General features: G+C 42.3%; 1 protein-coding gene across 2 annotated transcripts in view; it reads left to right on the forward strand.

Annotated features, from left to right (window-relative positions):
- PHACTR1 (phosphatase and actin regulator 1) overlaps positions 1–21103 on the forward strand; it is a 318657-nt gene that overhangs the window by 238150 nt on the left and 59404 nt on the right. Inside the window, exons 5-7 of one of the 2 annotated variants that reach the window (XM_072851388.1) lie at positions 3727–3807; positions 10936–11121; positions 12181–12387. In XM_072851388.1, coding sequence (XP_072707489.1) covers positions 3727–3807; positions 10936–11121; positions 12181–12387 — 474 coding nt within the window. The remainder of the gene's footprint in view (positions 1–3726; positions 3808–10935; positions 11122–12180; positions 12388–21103) is intronic. The other variant, XM_072851389.1, reaches the window with a different exon arrangement.

The raw sequence follows: 21103 nt of genomic DNA on the forward strand, positions 1-21103 counted from the left end.
TAAGCAGCAACATGACAAGTTATGCAAAGGGGACTGGTTTATTCTCATATAGATGCAGATTGGAAGAGTTCATCTGAGATGTTTTGGTCTCGGAGGGAAGGATGGGATGGACAGAAAGGTTACACATCCTGACTACATAAACGCCTCTTTGGCTGGTTAATGGAGCAGCAGAAGCGCTTGGCACAGAGGCAGCGGCAAGCTTCACCTTCTCAGCTGGAGGAGCAGCCCACAATCACTGCCATTACAGAGCGCAATGGCTTATTAAAGGAATAAAGACAAAACTGTACTTGATTTCCAGAACGGAGGGGCAGGAAATCCTCCTGACCCTGTCAAGGCTTTACTGATCTTAATGGGTCTGCCACAGAGAAAAGCTCTGCTTGAACAGTGGAGGGGTGCTGCTCCTGAGGGATGAGTTCAAAAACACCAGCTCAGAAACATTAATAAAAACATTTCCCACTGTTCCTTCATCAGAGCTTAAAAGAAACAGCATACTGCAGAGCACACTGGCAAAATCTGTACGCTTATACTATAAAATACACATATGCTCATTTCTATAAACTAGTAACTGAGAGTTTCTTGGAGAATGGATGAATTTGTTAAGAAAACCAGTGTCTGGCATAAGTGGACCCCATAAAGAGGGCTTAATGCTTCTCTTAATTCTAATCTCCTGGAATATTGTACAAATGAACAAAATGAGGTTAGTCACCAAGGAAAATCACCAATGAAGTAACATATCTTTTGTTAAATATTAATTATATTTAATTTTTCCTCATCACAGAATTTACAAGGTTCTCACAAATCAAGGATTAATTTGGAGGTTTGTATTTATCCTCTTCTGTGAATGGATCACTTCTCAGTGGAGAGTGAATGAATTTATTCTCTATCAGCTTTCTGCCGGAAAAGAAAATCCTTCCTAAAAGAACAGGCAATCTTTGCCAGAGAAATCCAGACCGAGTGGAACATTTCATTGTTCGGGCTGTTAGATCCTAATGAGTTCTGCATCTAAGCGCTTGTGATTTTTTTTCCACCTGATCCAGCAGTAGCATAGCAGTTTATGCACTTAAATGTACAAGACTTGTTTGGGAGGAAGATTGGTATTAAAGGAAGGCAGCATGTTCCATAGTTTTAATATAACATCTGTTATTATCATTCAGTGCTGCTCTTAGCCCAGCATGCCCTTCCTCTAAATATCTTATTAATTAAACTGGCTTAGCGGGAAAATAATTAATACTTTAAGTCCTGTACCTACTTAGAAAGGATTTGGAAACTGAAAAAATTGTTTTAGTCTGAGCTTCAAACTGGAGGGGGTTTTTTTGTTCTTGAGCAGAAGCGGATTACAACTAAAAGGGAGTATCTGAAAAACCTATGTCTTCAAAAATGTATTCTATCTTCAAAATTCTGCTAGACTGCAAAAATAGCCCATGACTTTGAGAAGTCTTGGTCAATACTTGAGCGTCTTGCCCAGCAATTGTTTTGGGAAAGGCACTCCTGAGCTTCTTCAAAATGTCCTGCTAGCCCTCTACAGCAGTCGGTCCCCCGAAAGCTGTAACTCCAATCCACAAAATTACTGTGTTTCTTACCACTACTTTAATAATGTGATGGGACTTCCTAGCCATGACGTTAGTAGTAACGCTGCTACCTTGCATAGCCAGCTGCTGAATAGGCAGGAGGGTGAAACGGTGAACTCAGGTGGGTGCCAGTGAATTTGTATGTAAAATGTGGATCTGTTACTTAGCTATTTAAGGTAAAGTACAGAAATAGCAGTATTTGCCCGTGTCTTTGTTTTGTGAGCAGTGCTGCTGTCTGTATGCAGAAACTGCTGCTTTGCTGCTGTTTCACCCAACTTGATTTCCTACTGAAGAACAAGCTCAGACAGACAGGGTGCTGTTTGCTGCTTACACTGACAGAAAATTACGCTTTCCCAGACCTATTGGAAAAGGTGTTGGGTGCTGCCAAATTGCTCTTTGAAGTCAGTCAGGGTTTTAACGATTTCTTTGGTGAGAGAAAGCTCAGGTGTTATCTGTAGCTTGTTTTGGCTTTTTTTGGAGGGGCTGAGGGCAGCTATTCTTAAGGAAGACGGGGAAAAAAAGCTTTAAATACCATACCAGAACAAGGCCCGTTCAGTGCAGGGAAAAGGCAGGTTGGGGAGCCGTCTGCAACGTGACTCCACGGTCTGATTGTTGGGTATTTCTTGTCAAAAGCGTATTAGAAACTTAGAAATCAAAGTTTCATTGAAAGTCAGTGAGGTGCCTAAAGTGCTTCTTCAAATGGGACTAAGGCACTGTGGAAAATGCTGTGGCTGTTATGTTAACAGCCTCAAAAAATAAAACCATACCATGTGGCTGGCTAATGGGTATGGGGTCTTGTGCCTCAGCAAAGGGACCTGCCATTAATTCTGATCAATGCTGAAGTTCAGAGGGTGTGTTTAGGGGAGACCAAGGGTTTTATTAGCTACTGACTGTACCTCCTGACCTTCTTTGTCCTGAAGCATTCATGTTCAAACTGATTTTAAAAATGGGGAAACCTAAATTTATCCTGTGGAAAAGAGTGAAGCAGAGCTGGCCTTGTTCATACTAAGGCATACGTATCTGACAGCAAAAAAATCGCAATGAGTGCAGTGTGTCAATATAAGCATATCTAATTCACCAAGTATGCTGTGCCCGTGCAGGAACAGCCAACATGCAGCAGTGCCAGAAGAGATTACACCCTCATGTTTTCAGGGATGGAGAGAGGGTTTCGGAGCCTCTTTTGCTTTAAATCTGCCTTGGGCAGACTGGAGATGCTAAGTCCCAGTTCATTTATGTGTGCGTGCATCTGCGCTGGGTCTGATAGGGGAGCATATGGCAGAAGCAATTCGCCCTTGACTGTGCCTCTTTTTTGGCAGGCACAGGCTTGTTTCTCGGAGAGCGCGCACAGTCACAGCCAGTCCTGCACATCACTTCTTGCGCCCCGTGCTTGCTGGCTTTCAGCTCTTTGCCTGAATGCATGTCCTTTGTGGTGTTTTGGTTAATTGGATATTGTTTTAATTACTGCTGAACTAAACAAACATGAAATTTCTATCTGTTGTTTTGCCGCCCCAGTGACCACGGTCTCCAAGCAGGCAATACAGAACTTGGGCTGTTCAGACCTGGTGTAAATTGCAGTGACTCTAATGGAGTTCCCCTCATTTACACCTTTTGGGGGAAAACACCCCTCCAGGGAGGAGAAGGCTCCATTAAACAGCTCTTTTTTTGCACTGTTCCAAACGCCTTGCTCTGCTCTCACTGGAGTTAGTGGGAAACAAGCCTTGGCTTCAGGACAGCAGAGGTACCAGTCCTCTTCCGTGGCCTGGGGACAGTGCATGGCCACGTCTTTCACTGATGTGATCCTTCACGTTGTCTCCTTTTTTACCTTCCCCTTCCAGTTTCTGCACTAGTTGCCTTTTTCTCCCTTTGCTGTCTTTAGTTTTCCACAGCAATGCTTTGGTCATGTGTCAAAATTAAGCAATGGGAGTGCAGGCAAGCCCTCAAATTGGTCAGTCTATAGCCATTGCTGTCAATAGCGGCCGCGCTACAGCAGCAGGCAGATTCTCTGGACTGCCAGTAGCCTTTATTTTGAGATGTTAATTGGCCACTGACTTGAAGGGGAGAAAAAGCATTTTTTAAATGCCTTAAAAGGCATAGAGCCTTTTAAAACCATCATTTACCTTCTTTTCAATTTATGTTGACCCTTCTCCTTTGCTTACAGCTTTGGAAAGAAAAATATCAATGAGGCAAAGCAGAGAGGAGCTTATAAAACGAGGAGTGCTGAAAGAAATTTTTGATAAAGGTAAGTGTTCTCCTTTTCACAACATTAAATTGACATCCCATATAGTTTTATGGCCAGATATTACATTATTGTAACATTAAGAACTGGGAATACAGTCCTGAATTGCAGGACTGTGCAGGATAAGGTCTCCAAACATCTCTTTTGATTTCACCATGGGCTGGCCCTCCCCATTGGATACATGTGATAGTTATCTAGCAAATAAAACTGAAAGCTAATCAGAAGTGTAAAGCAGTAGAAAGATAAATCACAGCAGCGTGCAGGAGTCACTTGCTGCAAAACAGCAAGGCATCCAGACTGCGGGGAGATGAAGTGGGTCCGTGCCTGCAAGTGTTATCATTGTCTGCTTGAGTCACTCTGGGATTAACTGTTGTGGAAAAGGGAAACATTTAAAGGTTTTGGATACTGGCAAGCACAGAACAGTGCATGTTCCCTTGAAACAGCTCAGAAGACGTAATAATAATAATTCCTTGTTCAGGATAATTAATTTGTTGAGTTGGTAATGTATTATTTATGCAAAATGCCATTGTTTTATGAACACCATTGTTTTACACCGGTAATGCAACACATATTTGACATCTATTAGGTATGTGTCAATCTTTAACTGTAGCTTTTATTTGTTTTTCTGCTTCCCTTGTCAATAACCAAGGCAATGAATTCAGCAAATTATATAAAGACATGACAGAGTTGCCTCTTAATTTCAAGAGAACTTAGGCATGTGCTTTAAAGCCTCATTAATTCAAATTATAAAAGCCTTTAACAATACCAGTACAAAACCTGTTAGAAGTCAATAGAAGTTATAAACTTTCACAGATACTAGAAGTAGGGTCTACCTCCTAAAGTTTGGAGCATTTAAATCTGCTACCTACTTTTTTAGTCTAGCTTATTGGGAATTTAAAAATTTACTAACCTGAACTGTTTATTTTTTAAGTGAAAAAAAACCAAACATTGCAAACCCAAAGAAATAAGCCGCTTGTCATTAAATTCTACAGTTGTTACCCATTACGTATTTTAGATGCTGCTAGTCCTTTAGATCTAACACTGCCTATGCTCTCACTATGGCCTGCTGCCTTGGAAGTCATTCTAGACGCAACTTCAGGATAGAAACAACACCTGGCAAAAGGTTTGCCCTTCTCACTGCTTTGGGTTGTCCACGTTTTGGAGTGTGACTCAGATGGGATACACAGCCATGAGGCAGGCATCCCCGCAGCCAGCAAGGCACAGTCCAGGCTGTCACACCAAGTGTGTGTTGCAGCCCAGGGGAGTCCAGGGCGTAGCTCCCCATTTAGTGCCCTGGCCAGCTCAGAAGTCAGCCTTCAGTCGCACTTCCATCCAGGGTGTGCCCTCCTTCATCCCTGCCTCACATCCCACATGTAGCTGCTTTCTGACCCACCCCTACATAAGACTAGAGGCATCCCCAGGAAAAATCTTTTCTGTGCAGCCTGACCCTGCCTTCCACATTGAAACTTAGGGAGATTCCCCCTGCTTCGCTACCAAAGCGCTACAGCTTTCTCCACTCATCAAATAATGCTGTAGTTTGTAATCTTCTATGTCATCTTGTGAAGCATATGCTAAGCTGTCTGGAGGTCCCCATCTGAAAAAATACATTAATTCCTCTTTATAGTCATTTTTCACCTTTTCATATCAGAAAAAGCTGGTATGAAACACATGCTGCTTCTTCCCATTTCCAGGGCAAAAAGCAGAGACATCAGACTTTTTCACTGTCAGGTGCCACTAAAAGGGAAACTATAATGCAAACCAGCTGGACTTCTTATTCAGTATCCTACATTATTTCCTGCTGGTTGCAAACACAGGAAGCTAAGAATTGCTACCCCCTCCTTGAAAGAAAGAGGTCAGGCAGAGAAGAAAGTGGTAATACACAAGTATAGTAGCAGTGATCAAGTAGCTTTGATGATATAAGGATATGAGTAAGGCAAGATTTGTAGAGCAAAAGCAATATTTCCTTCAGTGGATTAATAATCCGAAAGTAATTCTAATAAAGGATATTATATCTCACTACGAACCTTAAGTGGAAGTAACATTTTCCTTGTAACTCCTGTTAGGTAATCTCTAATCCTTCAAGAAAACACAGCAGACTTTAGCACTTTGTAGCAGAAGGCTTTATTTGATGATGGTAGTGCCTTCCATGTCAAGAGGCGTCTTGCACAGACAATAGGTGTAGCCATAATGTTAAATCTCTTTGTCTCCCTTTCCTAAGAGGAGGACAAAGCAGACAGAATCAGCCTGTGAGTAATTTTGCCTTTTTCTTTTTTTAAAATATCCTTACAGATCAAAGGAAACTTAATATGGATAGACTGACCCAAGAACAAAAATTCTGAAGCTTGAAGTGTGCTTAGTATTGGTTTTATCATATCTTCTATGTTGAACAAAAACAGAATTAGCAAGTTTGTTCACCTGCTGTATAAAATGACACTCTGACCTGTTTGCTTCAGGATTTGCTGGCTTTTCAGAGGACTTTGTGTCATCCAGCAGGTGAAAGTTAGCAGAGTGCAGTAAGTCACAGTGTTCACACATGGGAGAGTCACTGCAGTCCAGCTGCTATATTTGGGAAACAAGAAATGCTTTCATCACTTCAGTGACCCCCATGCTTAAACTAGTCAAGTGAAACCACTCCAGACTAAACTGCAGAGAGCTCTTTTCTTGGCAAGGGCCAGACTCATGACTGAATCAGTTTCTGTCATCTTCTATTTCCAGGGTTCTGTGACTTGAGTCTTCTGAAAACGTAGGCAAAGGTTGTCAGGTTTTCAAATACTGTGTACTTTTGGAAAAATAGTAAGTTGAAGAAGTATCTGATGCGGCACCTGCTGTTCTAATAGTTTGTGGGCAGGCAGTGCCAAGAGGTTAAAAATACAGCTTCCACCTGCAGCTCAGAACATACCACAGCATTTAGAAGAACTCGCATTTTTGCTATACCGTTGTTCCCACACATAGATAAACAGCTTTGATTTTCACATGAAGGTGTAACCATCCCAAAAGCATCTATCTTTAGAATTGCCCACTGTTCCATGGTGCCAGTCAAAGAATTAAATCTACTTGTAGTATTTTGATACCTCTTCTTTTATCTGAACATAGATGAGATTGCCTGTAGTGAGAAATTTCTCAATATGAGTGTGTACTGGTTGCTTGCTTCAGAGACAATGGTGCAATGGTTCTGCAAGGAAGCATGGGCAATCTTCATCTTTTATACTTTTGTATTTTTGGACTCTCTATCTAATCAAAATGATGGATTTAGACCCAAATTTTGGGTTACCTAAATCCTGACAGGATTTGGAAGTGTTGCACTTATGTGCTAAGGCAGGTTTTGTGGCAGTATGTGAGGATAAGTTTGAAGAAGTGGCTTTGCTACTGCAGCAAGGAGGAAGGCATGGCAGCCACCAGAGAGCCGGCTGTGCTGCAGTTTCAATATGTGGAAAAGATTTGAACTCCTCCAGAAGCAGGGAGGACATCCGTATGTCAGCCTGTCTCAAACTCCACAGGATCCCACAAAATTGGGAGTCTGCTTAGAGGCTGAAGTCAAGGAGGATCCTAGCCACTGTGCTAAGGTAGCCACCAAGGGGACAGGTCTTGACCACATGCAAGAACACTCTATTTTCCATCCCCTAGCCCATGGGGGCCACGGCAGAGAAGGACATGAATTTTTCTCTGCCCTTCCTAGCCTTTGCCATCGAGAATGGTTACCTGGACAGTCTTACTTGAGAGCAGGCAAGTACTGAAGGAGACAACTCAAAGTGGAAAATAGCTCAGGATTTCCAACTCTCCTCATCATTTTGACTTCCTTAGCCATTTGTCCATGGAAGGAGCGCATGAGCATGGCACTTTTCAGACATGCAAGAAGTTCCCTAGTCCAGGGTGTTCAGAGTGAAAAGACACGGTGAGCGGGTAGGCAGAGCTCTGACGTAAAGAAACAACAAAAGGACTGGTCTGTACCAGTCAGCATGATGCAGTGTGGGCTGCTTCACACCAGGCAATTTTTAAAAAGTACCTGAAAGTGGAAATGGCAGGTGAGTTCAGGAGGACAAACCATGCTTAGGGGACACATGTTTTGAAAATATCATCTATGCATTTCTGGGCCTTCACCCCATGCTGTTATTTTCACGTGCTGAGGTGAATCAAAGTGTCTGGATAGAGTCCTCTGCATCAGAGAGTTTCTTCTGAGGTCCTGTTTCTTCAGTGACTTCAGGTGTGCAGAGCCTCCTGAGTAACAGAAGAGCAGCCGCCATGAGCTCCTGTTTCTGCAGAGGTCAAGCTACTCTCTCTGGTCCCATCCAGATCCAGCTGATTCACACTCAGCCAGCATTATCAAAGCTCATGCATTTAGGGAAAGTCATTCTCCACTAAGTAGCAGCAGGCTCTGTGAAAACACAGCAAAGGATTTAGCAAGTGTGAGAACAAAAGATTACATATGTTATAACTGTGCAAAATTAACTTCAAATTCATAGCCAGTTCCTGAAGACTAATCGATTCATCCATGTATATGTAATAATTGCATTACCAGGATTCTTTTCATTTGCATGTCAGCTAACCAGAATAGCTTTTAGTACTTTAAAAGTAATAAGTAATTTGCCTTTTATGTCTGGTTGTCAAGCATGTCTCTGATCCAGGATTAATTCACACTAAGATATTCTTCACTCTACAAATTATTTTATCTGGATCTTTGATCTGTTTGCTGTACTTGAGCAGCTCCCCATGTAGCTCTTCTTTAAGCGAGATCTGATTTAGGGTATATATTTCAGTCATGATTCCGTGTCAGGTCTGATGATTTCAGTCAAATCCAAGGACAAGTTTTAGAGTCTAAATGAAGATTAGAGATATTCAGAGGTAAGATTAAAAGAGGTTATGCTGTCAGTACAGAGAGCGGTCATGCTTGTTATTATGACAAAAAATGAAAGCCAAAATTTTATCTCACGTTTTACTTTTTTGCAATCATAAACCTTCAACGGGTCATTTCAATGCTATCTTCTTAAATCATGCTGAATATACCTTGAGAAGTGTAAAGTGCAGTTAAGACAGTAAGATTTCAAGGTGTGTTACTCAGCATGTTACCATAGGCATCCCACTTCATTAAAAATGTGTAGACATCCCTCCAAAAAATAAAAGTTATTTTATCATGCATACGTTTTGTCTGCTCACAGTTACAGTCAAATTTAGTCCTGCACTGAATTAATGAATATTGCTGGACACAATCACTGCCTTTCATTCAAGAAACAGTTGCTCTGCACAAGAAACAGTTACACTCTTTCATGAAACCAGGTAACTGAGACAACAGCAGCCTCTATCCCAAACATCTGTAAAGGTGTGTGTGTATAAAAAGGAGACAGAGCTAGCACAGAATACGTAGCATTTCCACCCAAACAGCTGAGTCGAAAAACATTCAGCTTAAATACTGGCTGAACTGTTGTTTGATTTTTGCTGCCTAGGGAAATAAACGGGTTTGTATTGAATGGCCACGGCAGGTAGGAGACTGTGCTGCGAACAATTGGCCAAAACCTTCAGTTTTGATTAATGTTGCCACCTTTTAGCCAGCTCAGTTGATTGCTCTGAAAGCCGTGGGTCGGATGTCAGTCTAGTATGATGTGCCTGTGTACTATATTAGCTCTCTGGGTCTTCAAAAAGCCTCCAACAAAAACAAGAAAGTCAAGACCTTGGTATTTCTAATAATTCCAAAATAAGCAGGAGACCATCTTCACTCGCTGTATAGAAGCTTTAAAAGGCAGAAACATAATTCTGAATACTTATCAGCTAACGTACTTTCAGACTTGTTAATTGCTGTGTCCTGACGCTTAAGTGAGACTTAATTTTTTTTCTCATTTCAGTATTGTTTTCCAAGGTGTTTTGCACATCTTAGCCCTGTGAGGGGAAAATGTGCACTGGAATGATGTACATCTCTGCTGGGTACATTGAGCAGTAATATGGCTAATTAGAGGTGCCCAGAAATCAAGAACCAGATCCTGAAATCCTGAGTTTGACTTAAAAAAATAATTTAAATACATAGTAAAATTAGGCTCCATTTACTTGTCTGCTGGTTTTTAGCCTTACAGGTCACATTCCAGTTACATTTTCAGGCTTCCACTCATAACCATAGGGGCTGAACACTTTCCTTTATAAAATTGTAATTGAGATATCCATGTAGTCATTGCCTCCAGGTACCAGAGTGCTGTACATAACAAGTTCTGAGATAAAAATCATGTAGGTTGACACCATAGAGAATGATCTGATCCCTTGCTTCTGTTCTTTATTATTTCTAATGTGAAGTGGTATTTGATAGGAAAGAAACTACCAGCTGCTGTTACAGAAATTTTGCTCAGGTAGAGGAGATATTATTAATAACTTTGAAAACAGGCTTTCTAAATAGAATCTGCTATATCCCAGTATCAAGACCTTACACCAGGCAACTGTAAAAATTCTTCTCTCCTTTACTCAAAATCTTGATGCTGGGAGCTGTAATGTTTTTATTTGTGTGTAAAATAGGGATATACTTCTGTGATTTTGCTTGTGTCCCTTATAGCATAAAAATTGGTGTAAGGGAAGAGAATAATTCTTGTTGTTATTATTATTATTAAAATATTATAAATTATATACTGTGTATATTAGTATTCGTTAAGAAAGCTCCATAGCTTCAGTGCCAGCCCATTCTCATTCCTGACTTCCCAGCTTCAACAGAGACAGAGGGAAAACAGATTTTGTGGCCCTGGATGGGGCTGCATGGCTCCATGGGTGGAGGACGGTCAGGAACCATCCAGCTTAGACCATGGATCATAATGAGCATCCTAGGGTAAGCAAAGGATCAACAGAGATATTTGACAGATCTTTCCCAAATCTTAATAACCCCTTAAGGCAAGTGGAATGCTGTCAGACTTCTGTGAAACTGCTGTGGACAGAACGTCACAGTCAGACATCTCCAAAAATTGCTCTGCACAAGTTGTATTTTTGAGATACAAACCATATTGTTTTGATCCTTATCCCTGTGTCTTCTGTATACATACAAGATCTCAGTTCAGGTTCCTCGTTTGCAAGCAAGCTAATGGAGATAGCAGATTTCATTTTAAATTTTTTCTGCATCTTATTTATGTGTCTTCTGTTGTCATTCTGCTTTCCTCCAACTATGAACAGATGGGGAACTTTCCATACCAAATGAAGAAGGAGCTTTGGAGAATGGGCAGCCTCTGGGCTCCGGGCAAGTGCTGAGCTCCAGCCAGGTATCCCTGCCAGCTCTAGCAGAACTGGAGTCAGGTCCAGCATCTGGGGAACCCTGCTCATACGAGGTGCTCCCAACCACAGAGATCATGGATGGGACAGGTAACATCTTGTTTACATTGTGATGTAGATACTCTAAGCTGGTTGAAACAGGTTTTTGACTTCTGACATTTGGTGTCTACCCTGAGAAATCCTTCTCGAAGAGACAGAGGTCTTCTGGTGGAGAAGGAGGTGACAGCATACAGATTGTCACTGGATGCTCCATGAGAAATTTTGACCGACTTGGCGTAGAAGTAACCTCTACTTCTACACAAGTAACCTCTTTGTGAGTAAGGCAAAGTCCCTGCACTTTGTGAACATTTAAGAGTAGATTTCTAACTCTCTGCCTACATCTCAGCTGTGCCAATGAGCTCTAGAGCAGAGAGCTGACAACATTTTTAAACCATAGGGTACAACGTCATGCTCTTCAGCTGCCGCATGGTGTTGGGTGACATTGACACCCATACATACACCCATAACACCCATGTGTTAGCATCTTTCAGTAGCTAACACAGCCAGCTGCCCTGCCCTAGGTGAGGCTCTCTGCACTACTTCCCCAGCCCATGCAGAGAGACAGCAATGCTGTACATCTAGGTTAGCTCCTCTTTCTGCATCACTTAGTGCTGAGAGTTGTGGACAAAGGTCGAGTGAGAAGTGACTGGTAGAAGTGTTCATCCATGATCCTGCACAGCTATGCAGCCTCTTTGAAATGGAGTAGGGCCCGTGAGGTGCTTTTGCATTTCTAGGATAAGTTTAGAGACCGCCTGCTCTCATAGCTGGTCCTGAGCAAGCTGTGGTGACAGACCATCTGAGATGTGACATTTTAAGGCTCTTGATTTGTGTTCAAGATGTGGGAATACGTCCCAGCCTGGCATAAGGGAGCTGGCTTCTGTCAGAGGTAATGGGAAATTCGGCTGTTGTGTAGATGTGTGTTACTCCTTCTCTTTCTCTTTTTCTCTCTTTCTTTCTCTCCTCCTTTCTATGTTATATGATGTTTGAGTGAAATCTATTAGTCGTTCTTAATCTGCATTGCTGCGCTGCTTTTCTTGTCTTACTGCGGCTGTATCCGCTGCTGCTTTGCTCGTAACATTGTTGCGTCTATGATGTGGTTGTGTCCTCCAGTGTCTGAAGAGAGCCCCACATCCAATGAATCCGGCGTCCTCCTGTCCCAAGATCCTACAGCTAAGCCAGTCCTGCTACTTCCCCCAAAAAAATCTGCCGCTTTCCCTGGAGACCATGAGGACACCCCAGTGAAACAGTTGTCCCTCCTCAAACAGCCCCCTGCCCTGCCTCCTAAACCTATTGCCAGGATTGGCAGCCACTTAACTGGTAAGTAGGTGTTCCTGGGCCCTCAGCACCCCTGTTTCCCTTATAGGAAAAACCTGCCCTTACAGCAAGGTTCTCAGTGTCCTTCCTCCTTCTGTAACACTGTTTGCACATGTTGTTGTGTGTACTGGTAATGTATCTGTGTTGTACCTAGGGCAGGGATCATGAAGCATTTTCAGGCTATAACTTCATCAGGGTTGCTTCAGGGCACTTCCCCTCTCAGCTGTAATTACCTAAGACCGCCGTTGCGTTTCCTAACCCTCCTCACTCGTTCATCAAGACTTACCATCACCACAAAAATTGCAGGATGTGCTTTGATGGGAAAGGAAGTATCAGGAAAATACAAGGATATCTTTAAATGCCTTTAATGAGAGAAAGGGTGAGGGTTGAGGGGAAAGGCAGAGTTTTGCTTTCTCCTTTTGCCCTTTGTTGCTTCTCCTCTCAACTGCCATCTGGGCAGGTCCCCCTGCACACACCCTGTATCTTTCCATGTGTTTGTCTTTCACTTGGCCCCCTGATCCTTACACAGGCCATTCTGTCCCATGAGTTCTTGCCATTTTGCTTCCCTACTCACACTGCCTGCCTAACTGCTCCCCCTTTCCACCCCTGCTCTGACTACTCCCCTCCCACTGGTGAGTCCTGCTGATGATGGGCAGCTCCAGTTCCCAGTGACCAGGATTCTGGTGTCCTGCAGTTCATGCTGCAGTTTATCTCTCACTGCATGGCAACTAGCAACAGTAGACAATACAGCCTCCTTTTTTGTGTTCTAGATGTTTTCACAAGTGTCCAGGCTCTTTGGGATTCAAAGCTCTAGGTACATGTGGAAGGAGGATTGGTGGATCTCCTCTCTCTAGTAGCTCATTTAGACCACCAAAGCAAAGGATGGCTACATTTACACAGACAAAAAAAGGTTCCCTAAATGCTTGCCTGCACCTTTTGAACAGTCTGCTCATAATTGCAGCTGCTGCCCAGGAGGCAGCACCTCTAAATCCTGAGTTCAAGATGAGGTGTACTGGGGCAGCTACCGGTCTTCTCACTCAGTCGATCTTCTTGTGTTAATGCTGCCCTGATCTTTTCAGGGCTGATGTGAGAAATGCTCAACCCACATTAATACACTCTAGATGGGTTTTTTTTTCCTGACAGTTAGTCCCCATTTTATTCAGGTTAAGATATATATCAGGAAAGAGCTCATTAGGAAAGAGCATGTTCTGGTTTTCTCTCATATCTCTACGTAGTCTCTTCATGTTTCTGTTTGAATGACCACACATTTTTGTTCTGTATAGTTCTGTTCATTTTATGTGAATCTCTACTTTCTTGCCTGCCAAAATCTACACATAATGGTTAATATTTTGCCTTACACTACAAACTGAATGGGCAGTTCTGCAGCCTGCAAAGCCAGGCAGCAATCTTAATGGCTTCAGGTGAGGACAAAACTAGCTTCCTATGATCTCCCATAACACTCTGTCCTAATTACAAGAAGCTGCTCAGAAATGAGGCCAATATGGAAGAAATAAAAAAATGGGAATAGCATAGGAAAAAACTCAGGTACTAAATGTCCTTCATTCCTAAGCTTTTCTTTTGTAAGAGATACCATAAGAATCAAAGGATGAGGGCTTCTGGCGTGGCTTTTTTTGGAGCTGGAAATTTTGTGTGAAGTAGAATAAGGCTCAAGCTATCAGCATAAGTCAATTGCTTGATGGTGACGACTTTCCAATGAAAGTGAAACAGAACTGTGACTTCTCTTATTTTGTGGTGGCCTTTAGTGGTCTCTCATCCAGTCCTAAACAAACTCTTGTATGTGCATATAGGCAGACTCTTGTACATGCCTATACAGAATCCTCAGGGAAAAGGAACAGAGATTCAGATTTAGTCATAGGGCTCTAATTTAATTGACAGTTATTCCTGGTGGAACTGAAAGCCTCATTTATACATACCTTATAAATAAAAGTATTAAACTTATTCTTAAGGGTCCATTTACTTCGGTGGTCTAAAGGATATACGTGTTGTTCAGTGCCTTGTGTTCTCCACTGGTAATTATTTTAGCCATGTATAATCTTTGGAAATGAGCAATCAATCCTAATGAAGCATCCTCATCAGTGAGAAGCAGAATTAATGCTATTCTTTTACTAATTACTCCAGAGACATCCTCAGCTTGTTTGTGAGAAAACAAGTAAAATCTGAATTCTGGCATTCGAGGTGAAGACTTTTCTGTTCTTGTTGCATACCCATTTTTCTACTGAAGATTTTTGTGAGAAGGTTGAAGGACAAATGAAGACATACTATGCTTGGCTAATGGAGAGTGACAGTGGTTTAATGGTCTGGTAGCTTTTTTCAAGAAAACTTTGAGGGGAGATGTGATCTTGTAAAGGGTTCAGGTACGCATCTGAAAATGCAGAAGCGCCTCTTAACTTCTGTCTTAACATATATATGTATGTGCATGTGTACATATGTATATTCATTTAATAGAAACATGTTTTATACAAACATGTATTATAAAATCACTACAGGCAGGGTCAGCAGCAAAAAAAAAAGAGGAGAAATATTTTTAATACAAAACTTGACAAAAGAAAAGCGTCCTTTGAGTCTGACCACCTTCTTGCTGTGAACTTATCCTAAAGTTCTTCTGTAAAGGCATGAAGACTGACTTGCAGGGTTTGGCAAAGGACTTAATACAGGTTTTAGAAATGGAAAAGAAACATTCCTCACCTCTGAAAGCATTTGTGAACCATCTCAAACATCTATCTGCCTGTGCCAAGACAAAGATTGGCCTTTCCCTCGATAAGAGATGCACATAAAAGAGCAGGCCTAAAATAAACATGAAAGAGCACATTTAATTTTGGGGAGAATGAAAAGAAAAAATCAGTTTTAAAGGTGACAGGAAGAGAGAATTGCCTCTAGCAAATATAAATCACACAACCTTGGCATGCTTCTTCTCAAGGCTGAGGTACTGTGGGGATGGGACAGTACAGGAATGGGGACAGAGCCAAGAGCAGACTGCAGAGCAGCCACTGGGAGAGGTGGCACCGCCACTGCAGAAGATGCTCTGTGCTTTGCCTCATGCCATCTCCCATGCTCTTGATGATGCTGCCTCCACAGGGAACGTCCCTATCACAGCACTGGGTGTGGAAGTGCCCACGCAGCCCTAGAAGACAGGCAACCCTCGGAGAAAAACATGATTCTTAACTGTTTTGATACTGTTGTTTCACTGTTCTGCATTTGCTGTTGGCCAGTCACCTCCTGGTGAGCCTTCTACTGGTTTTCAGATATGATTATTGTTAGACAACATTAATGGACAGAATTTCTTTCATCATTTTAATTCTCCAGTATCCACATGCAGAACCCAGACATTTAGGGCAACACTTGCAGGCCCCTTTGTTGAAAATGTAGGAGGAGCTGAAATAATCACCTGGGACCAAATTTAATTGGACTGCTGGGGTAAAGTCCCCAGATCATCATAAAATCTTTAATGGCCGAAAGTGACAAGAAGACTGGTCATATCTGATTTGATAGACAACATACCCCAGAGGTGTAAAGCTCCTTTTGATCTTGATTCATTAAGCTGTTACTTGTCACCAGCACAGATAATATTTTCTGGAATTAATTAGATATTTTCCATTCAAACAACTGAATCTCCAGTAACCCATGAAGTCAGAGAACGTCAGAGAACAAAATATATGCCGCTAAGCTGGGATCTCAGCAGCACCTGAGTGTATTTGAGCCCAAATTTAGCCTAATATTACAGTAGGGTGTAGCCTGGGTCGTATCTGGCCACTCAGTTATTGTATTTAAGCTTTGAAAAACCTTTTGCATTCTCTTGCTTTCTTCATTCAAGATTTTGAGGAGAGGCATAGCACATTTTTAGTTCTGAGATTATGCTTTCTAGTTATGTCTCTGTAGAGTAAGAACTAATTCATAATTAGAGGCAAACATTTAACAGGGTAGGAAATGTTATAAGTCCCCAAAAGTTACTTCTGATAATGCAGACAAGCCAAGGATGAGGTTTGAGAACATGGATGCCCGGTGTCCTGCTGCATTGCCACAACACAGCTGGTTGTTAGTTACAGCATTATAAAAGAATTTACAGCTACAATTTATGCAATAAATATTCTCTGCAGTATTTTATAACGCAACAGTCACGTGTCTCAGAAGACTCCTTTGTAGATGAGGCCAAGACACGTTATCCCCAAGCTTCCTCCTCTGTGACGTTACCTCCTGCTGCCTGCTCTGGCAGGCTACATTCATGAAGACAGGTTACATTCATGTGAGGGCAATGGACAATTCTCTTTTCACTGTGTGCTTGAGGGAGAAGCAGCAGAGCAAAAGCAGCTCTCCTTCACCAGCACTCCCAGGCTCTCACGGGAAACTGGACCCTGATGCAGGTGCTCTCTCCCCACTTCCTCTGCCTGCCGCTACCTGGGGAGAGTACCTAGCACATATAGGCAGCAGGAAATCTTCTCGTCTTTGAAACCCTCTTCAAGGCTGTGCACGGGAATTCATGCAGAGCTGTACTTTTCAGCCTTTAGGCTGAGCATGCTTTACTTGTGTTCTCCAAATTCAGCTTGAACCTTGGATGAATACATGGTGCAGAAGAACAGCAAAGAATTTCAGTCTCAAGTCTTCCCTGAAGACATGGATGCAGATCTTGCTGCAGATCTGCTGCAGTCAGCAGGAGATGCATGGCAGATCTTTCAGAACAGTTTTTAACTTGTCTTTATGAATCTGCTCAAAAAACTCATTGAAAGAAGAAAAGAGACTCCCACTGTTCAGACACAAGTGATTCCCGGAGAGAAGACCTGAAAAAGTAAAAGCTACTTGTCCAAATGCTACCAGCAAGTATCAGGCACATCACCTCATTTCCACTATGGAACTCCCTCAACAGGCCATGCTGGTTTTTGCACATTTTTTTTGCACATTACTTTACAGAATTAATTAATTGGATGGAATTTAAAGAGTAACTTGTTAACTTTATGATGTTGTATTACTTGTAGTTGTATATAGTACAGCAAAGGTCATAGTATAAGGTTATTCAGGTGGGAAGGAACCTCAGCAAGTCTCTAGTCCAACCTCCTGCTCAAAGGAGGGCCAACTGTGGGATCAGATCAGGTTGCTCAGGGCTTTGTCCAGCTGGGTCTTTAAAACCTCAAAGGATGCCAACTGCACAACGTGTCTGGGCAAACCTGTTCCACCGTTTGGCTCTTCCCATGGGGGAAAATGTTTTCCTTATAGTCCAGTCCAGGAGCTCTATTGTCTCCTCCTCCCACCATGCACAACTGTGAAGCCTGGCTCCACCTTATTGATAACCTCCTCGTAGGTACTGAAGGCCTGCTGTTAGGTTCGCTCCCACAAGCTATCTTTTCTCCAAGCTGAACAAGCCCTGGTCCCTCAGCTTCTCCTCACAGGTCAGGTGCTCCAGCCCTCAGCCGTCATGGTGGCCCCCTGCTCAACTCATTCTAGGTTTTTGATGCCTTTCCTGGGCGGCCCAAAGCTTGACACAGTAATGTAGGTACAGTCCAAGGAGTACTGAATAGAAGGGGAATGATCCCTTGATCTCCTGGCTGTGCTACTCATACAGCCCAGGAGGCTGTTGGCCTTCCTTGCTGTTGGGGTATGATGCTGGCTCCTGTTTGGCATCACAAGGAGTCAAGAAAGAGCTTTTCTCCCACTGGCAGGATAGCAAACACAGCCAGCTCTGCCACAAGCCCAGGATTCCCAGGCATGCCCTCTTACTCCATGCAGTAGTTGGGATTTGAGGGTTTTCTAGCAGCCCTGCTGGAGCAATATTTGCTACCATACATCCAGAACTTCCTAGCACTCTATCTGCAACAGGTGTATCTGCAACATGTGCTGACCAACTCTCCAGCCATGTTCAGTGGCTGGGAAGCATCAGATTTGGTGTAGTTAGTGTACAGCTTCAGTGTACCACAAACACATCAGAAGAACCATACATGGGCAGACCTTCTGTGCAGCGAATAAAAGTATATTTATCTATGTCCTGAAAAACCCAAGAGGAAATGCAGCAGCAATAGGTATTAGCAAAATGATCTATATGGAAGGTGTAAGGGCTGACCTGTTTGTCATAGGTCTGATGTGCAACAAATATTGTGGCATCCACAACAATCTTTTAAGTAATTTATTGTCATCAGCAGTGGGAAGGTTTCTATGTCTAACATCTCTTTCATCAATTCTGGCACAGTTATTACTTAACCATGCACAGTGCTGAGTGGTCACAACCCTGCTGGGAACCAACATCTTGCAAAATTGCTCATTATTCTCTTGAGCATGAAGAACCTCAGCCAAAAGAGATTAATCAGACTTGCACACCTGGCTTCACACAGTTTGCTTCTCTTCTGTCACATGAGTGCTTTGTGCAATGATTTAAGACTCTGGTAATGTTCCACTGAGAAGACGCTTATCACAGATTCCTTTTTCATATTTCTACTGTCCAGCTTCTTATTCCTCTACAGATGTCCATGTCTGATGGATATTCCATGCTGGAGACAATAATTGTTTCCATCCCTGGTTCATACATCACATACATTGTGAAATTAAAACAAACAGCGGAAAGAACTGTAAAACACAGTCATCTCACTCTGACATGCAGGGACAAGTTGTTCTCTTGTTTACTCCAGATGATGGTAGCACAGTTTCTCCATGCCTGGAGCCGATGGATTTGAGCAAGGCCCCATTTGTTCAGCACACTCACTGATGTGACCACATGGTAAAACTTGCTGTACAAGGTCTCCCTTAGTGATGTCAATGAAGATATACTGATATGTTTCTGAGCGAATGGATCGAACTCTCCTCCCATTGCAGTCATTCTCCTTTTAGATGTTTGTTTTTTTTTTTTTAACAGACAAGTAGAATTCTCCCAAAGGTGAAGGGCAGACAAGTAGATTTAATGCCTCTGGTTCATTTGCAGGGCTCTATTTAGGTATTAGGGCCATATTCAGGCAGGCTCAAGAACTTGAGTGAAACACAATTGGTCTGAATAAAGCCTTACATTAAAAATAATGGACAAGATTTTTGACAGGTGTCCAGTGGAGTCACCGAGCACTGATACCACTGAAAACATGTTAATGTGAAGGATTTCTTTAAATTTAAGTGGAAACTAAAGGTCCATACCTTTGTTGTGAAGAGCGGAAACCAGAGTATGCACATCTGATTCATGATGGAGTATGTGGTTACTTGGGATAATTAAGCTAGACTTGTTCACCCATGCAACTCCAAAGCTGAAGTGCCTGTCACAACTCTACTAGATGAATGCTTGCATGAGAAAGGAAAATAAATTTTCACTATATTTTAGAAGAAAGATGGAAGGATTCCTGTTTGCTTTATACCTGAACCATTCAGCATGTTATACTCACTCCCAACATACAGTATTGCTCTAATCTTCAGGATCACAGAAGGCAGCAAACCCAGTTGATACTTCCAGTTATTCTGTTGTCAGAAGCAAGAGATGCCTGCAGTCAGGATCCCTGAATTCACCATTAAGGATGACTTCCCTGCATCATACACAGAGCGGTGGGGCATCCAGGCACTGTCAGATGAAGACATTAATTGAGATACAGCAGAAAGGATCTAAAAACAACAGTCAAATGTGCACTTTTCAAAATGGAAGTGCAGATCTCAGTGTAGTCTTTGTAATTCAGGACCAGCTCTAGAAGTGAAATTGCCTGGAACACAAATGTATGAAAACACTTTGTTACTACAAATCCCATAGGAGCCTTATTCTCAGGGCTCTATACAATTTACTCTTTACTCTTTCTGTTATTTATCTTTTATTGAAGTTGGTGTCTTCTTTTATGCAGGATACAAAGAGGAAATATACACAGATAACGTGTATGTGAGAAAAACACAGTAACTTGGAGACCTTCCTGTGCTTGAATAGAAAATCCTGAAAGTATTTTTTTTCTACTGTACAGAAGGAAACCTGCTTTAGAGGAGAGGGCAGTGCCCTGTGGTTTGGCAATCCCATGAGTTAGATTTCAGCCTCAGTGGAGCCATCAGAAGAATTTTTGCCTTCAAGAGACATGTCAAGTGGATATGACATTGCGTTGAAAGCTGAAGGACTTGAGTTCTACTCTCTGTAACTCTCCCACTGTGCAACGTGGAAAGACCACTTTCTCTCCATGCCTCTGTTTCATCTTTGCGCACCCTTTGCCTCTCCTATGTCTTTAGCCTATAAGCCCTTTGAAGAAAGAGAAGACTTGCTGTCAGTGTGTTATTCCTACATAGTAAAAACACTAGTATCGAGTGGATACTGTGGATGCAATGAAGCTACGACTAGCACTAAAAAAAGTCTAATGTCATATCTGAGCTTGGCTCCATGCACGGTCTTTTTCCATATTACTTTCTGTAATCATTTTCAAGAAGTGTTAGTGCTTGGAAGTCCTAGTATCAAACTTGTGCACCCTGGCCAGTAGATACAGACACTAATACAGGCAATAACCAGAATAGGCCAGGAGGGAGGAAAGAATAAAGGGGGCAAGGAGAAGGATAGTTAATGCTAAAAAGAACCATCTGGAAAATTACTTCAGAAATCTGATATCGCTCAGGATGGTGATGACCTTTGAAACCTGGAGGGCAACGTCTTACTCCCAGGCTTTCTCAGGTCAAAAGAAGATTCTAGCCCTTCAGTTCCTTTACCATGTTACAGCAAGAAGAGTGAACTGAAGCAACAAGAGGACAAAGAGCATGCAAGCCTTGCCTGCAGAGCTGC

The sequence above is a fragment of the Ciconia boyciana genome, chromosome 2 (genome assembly GCF_034638445.1).
Source record: "Ciconia boyciana chromosome 2, ASM3463844v1, whole genome shotgun sequence".
In the NCBI taxonomy this organism is placed as follows: Eukaryota; Metazoa; Chordata; class Aves; order Ciconiiformes; family Ciconiidae; genus Ciconia; species Ciconia boyciana.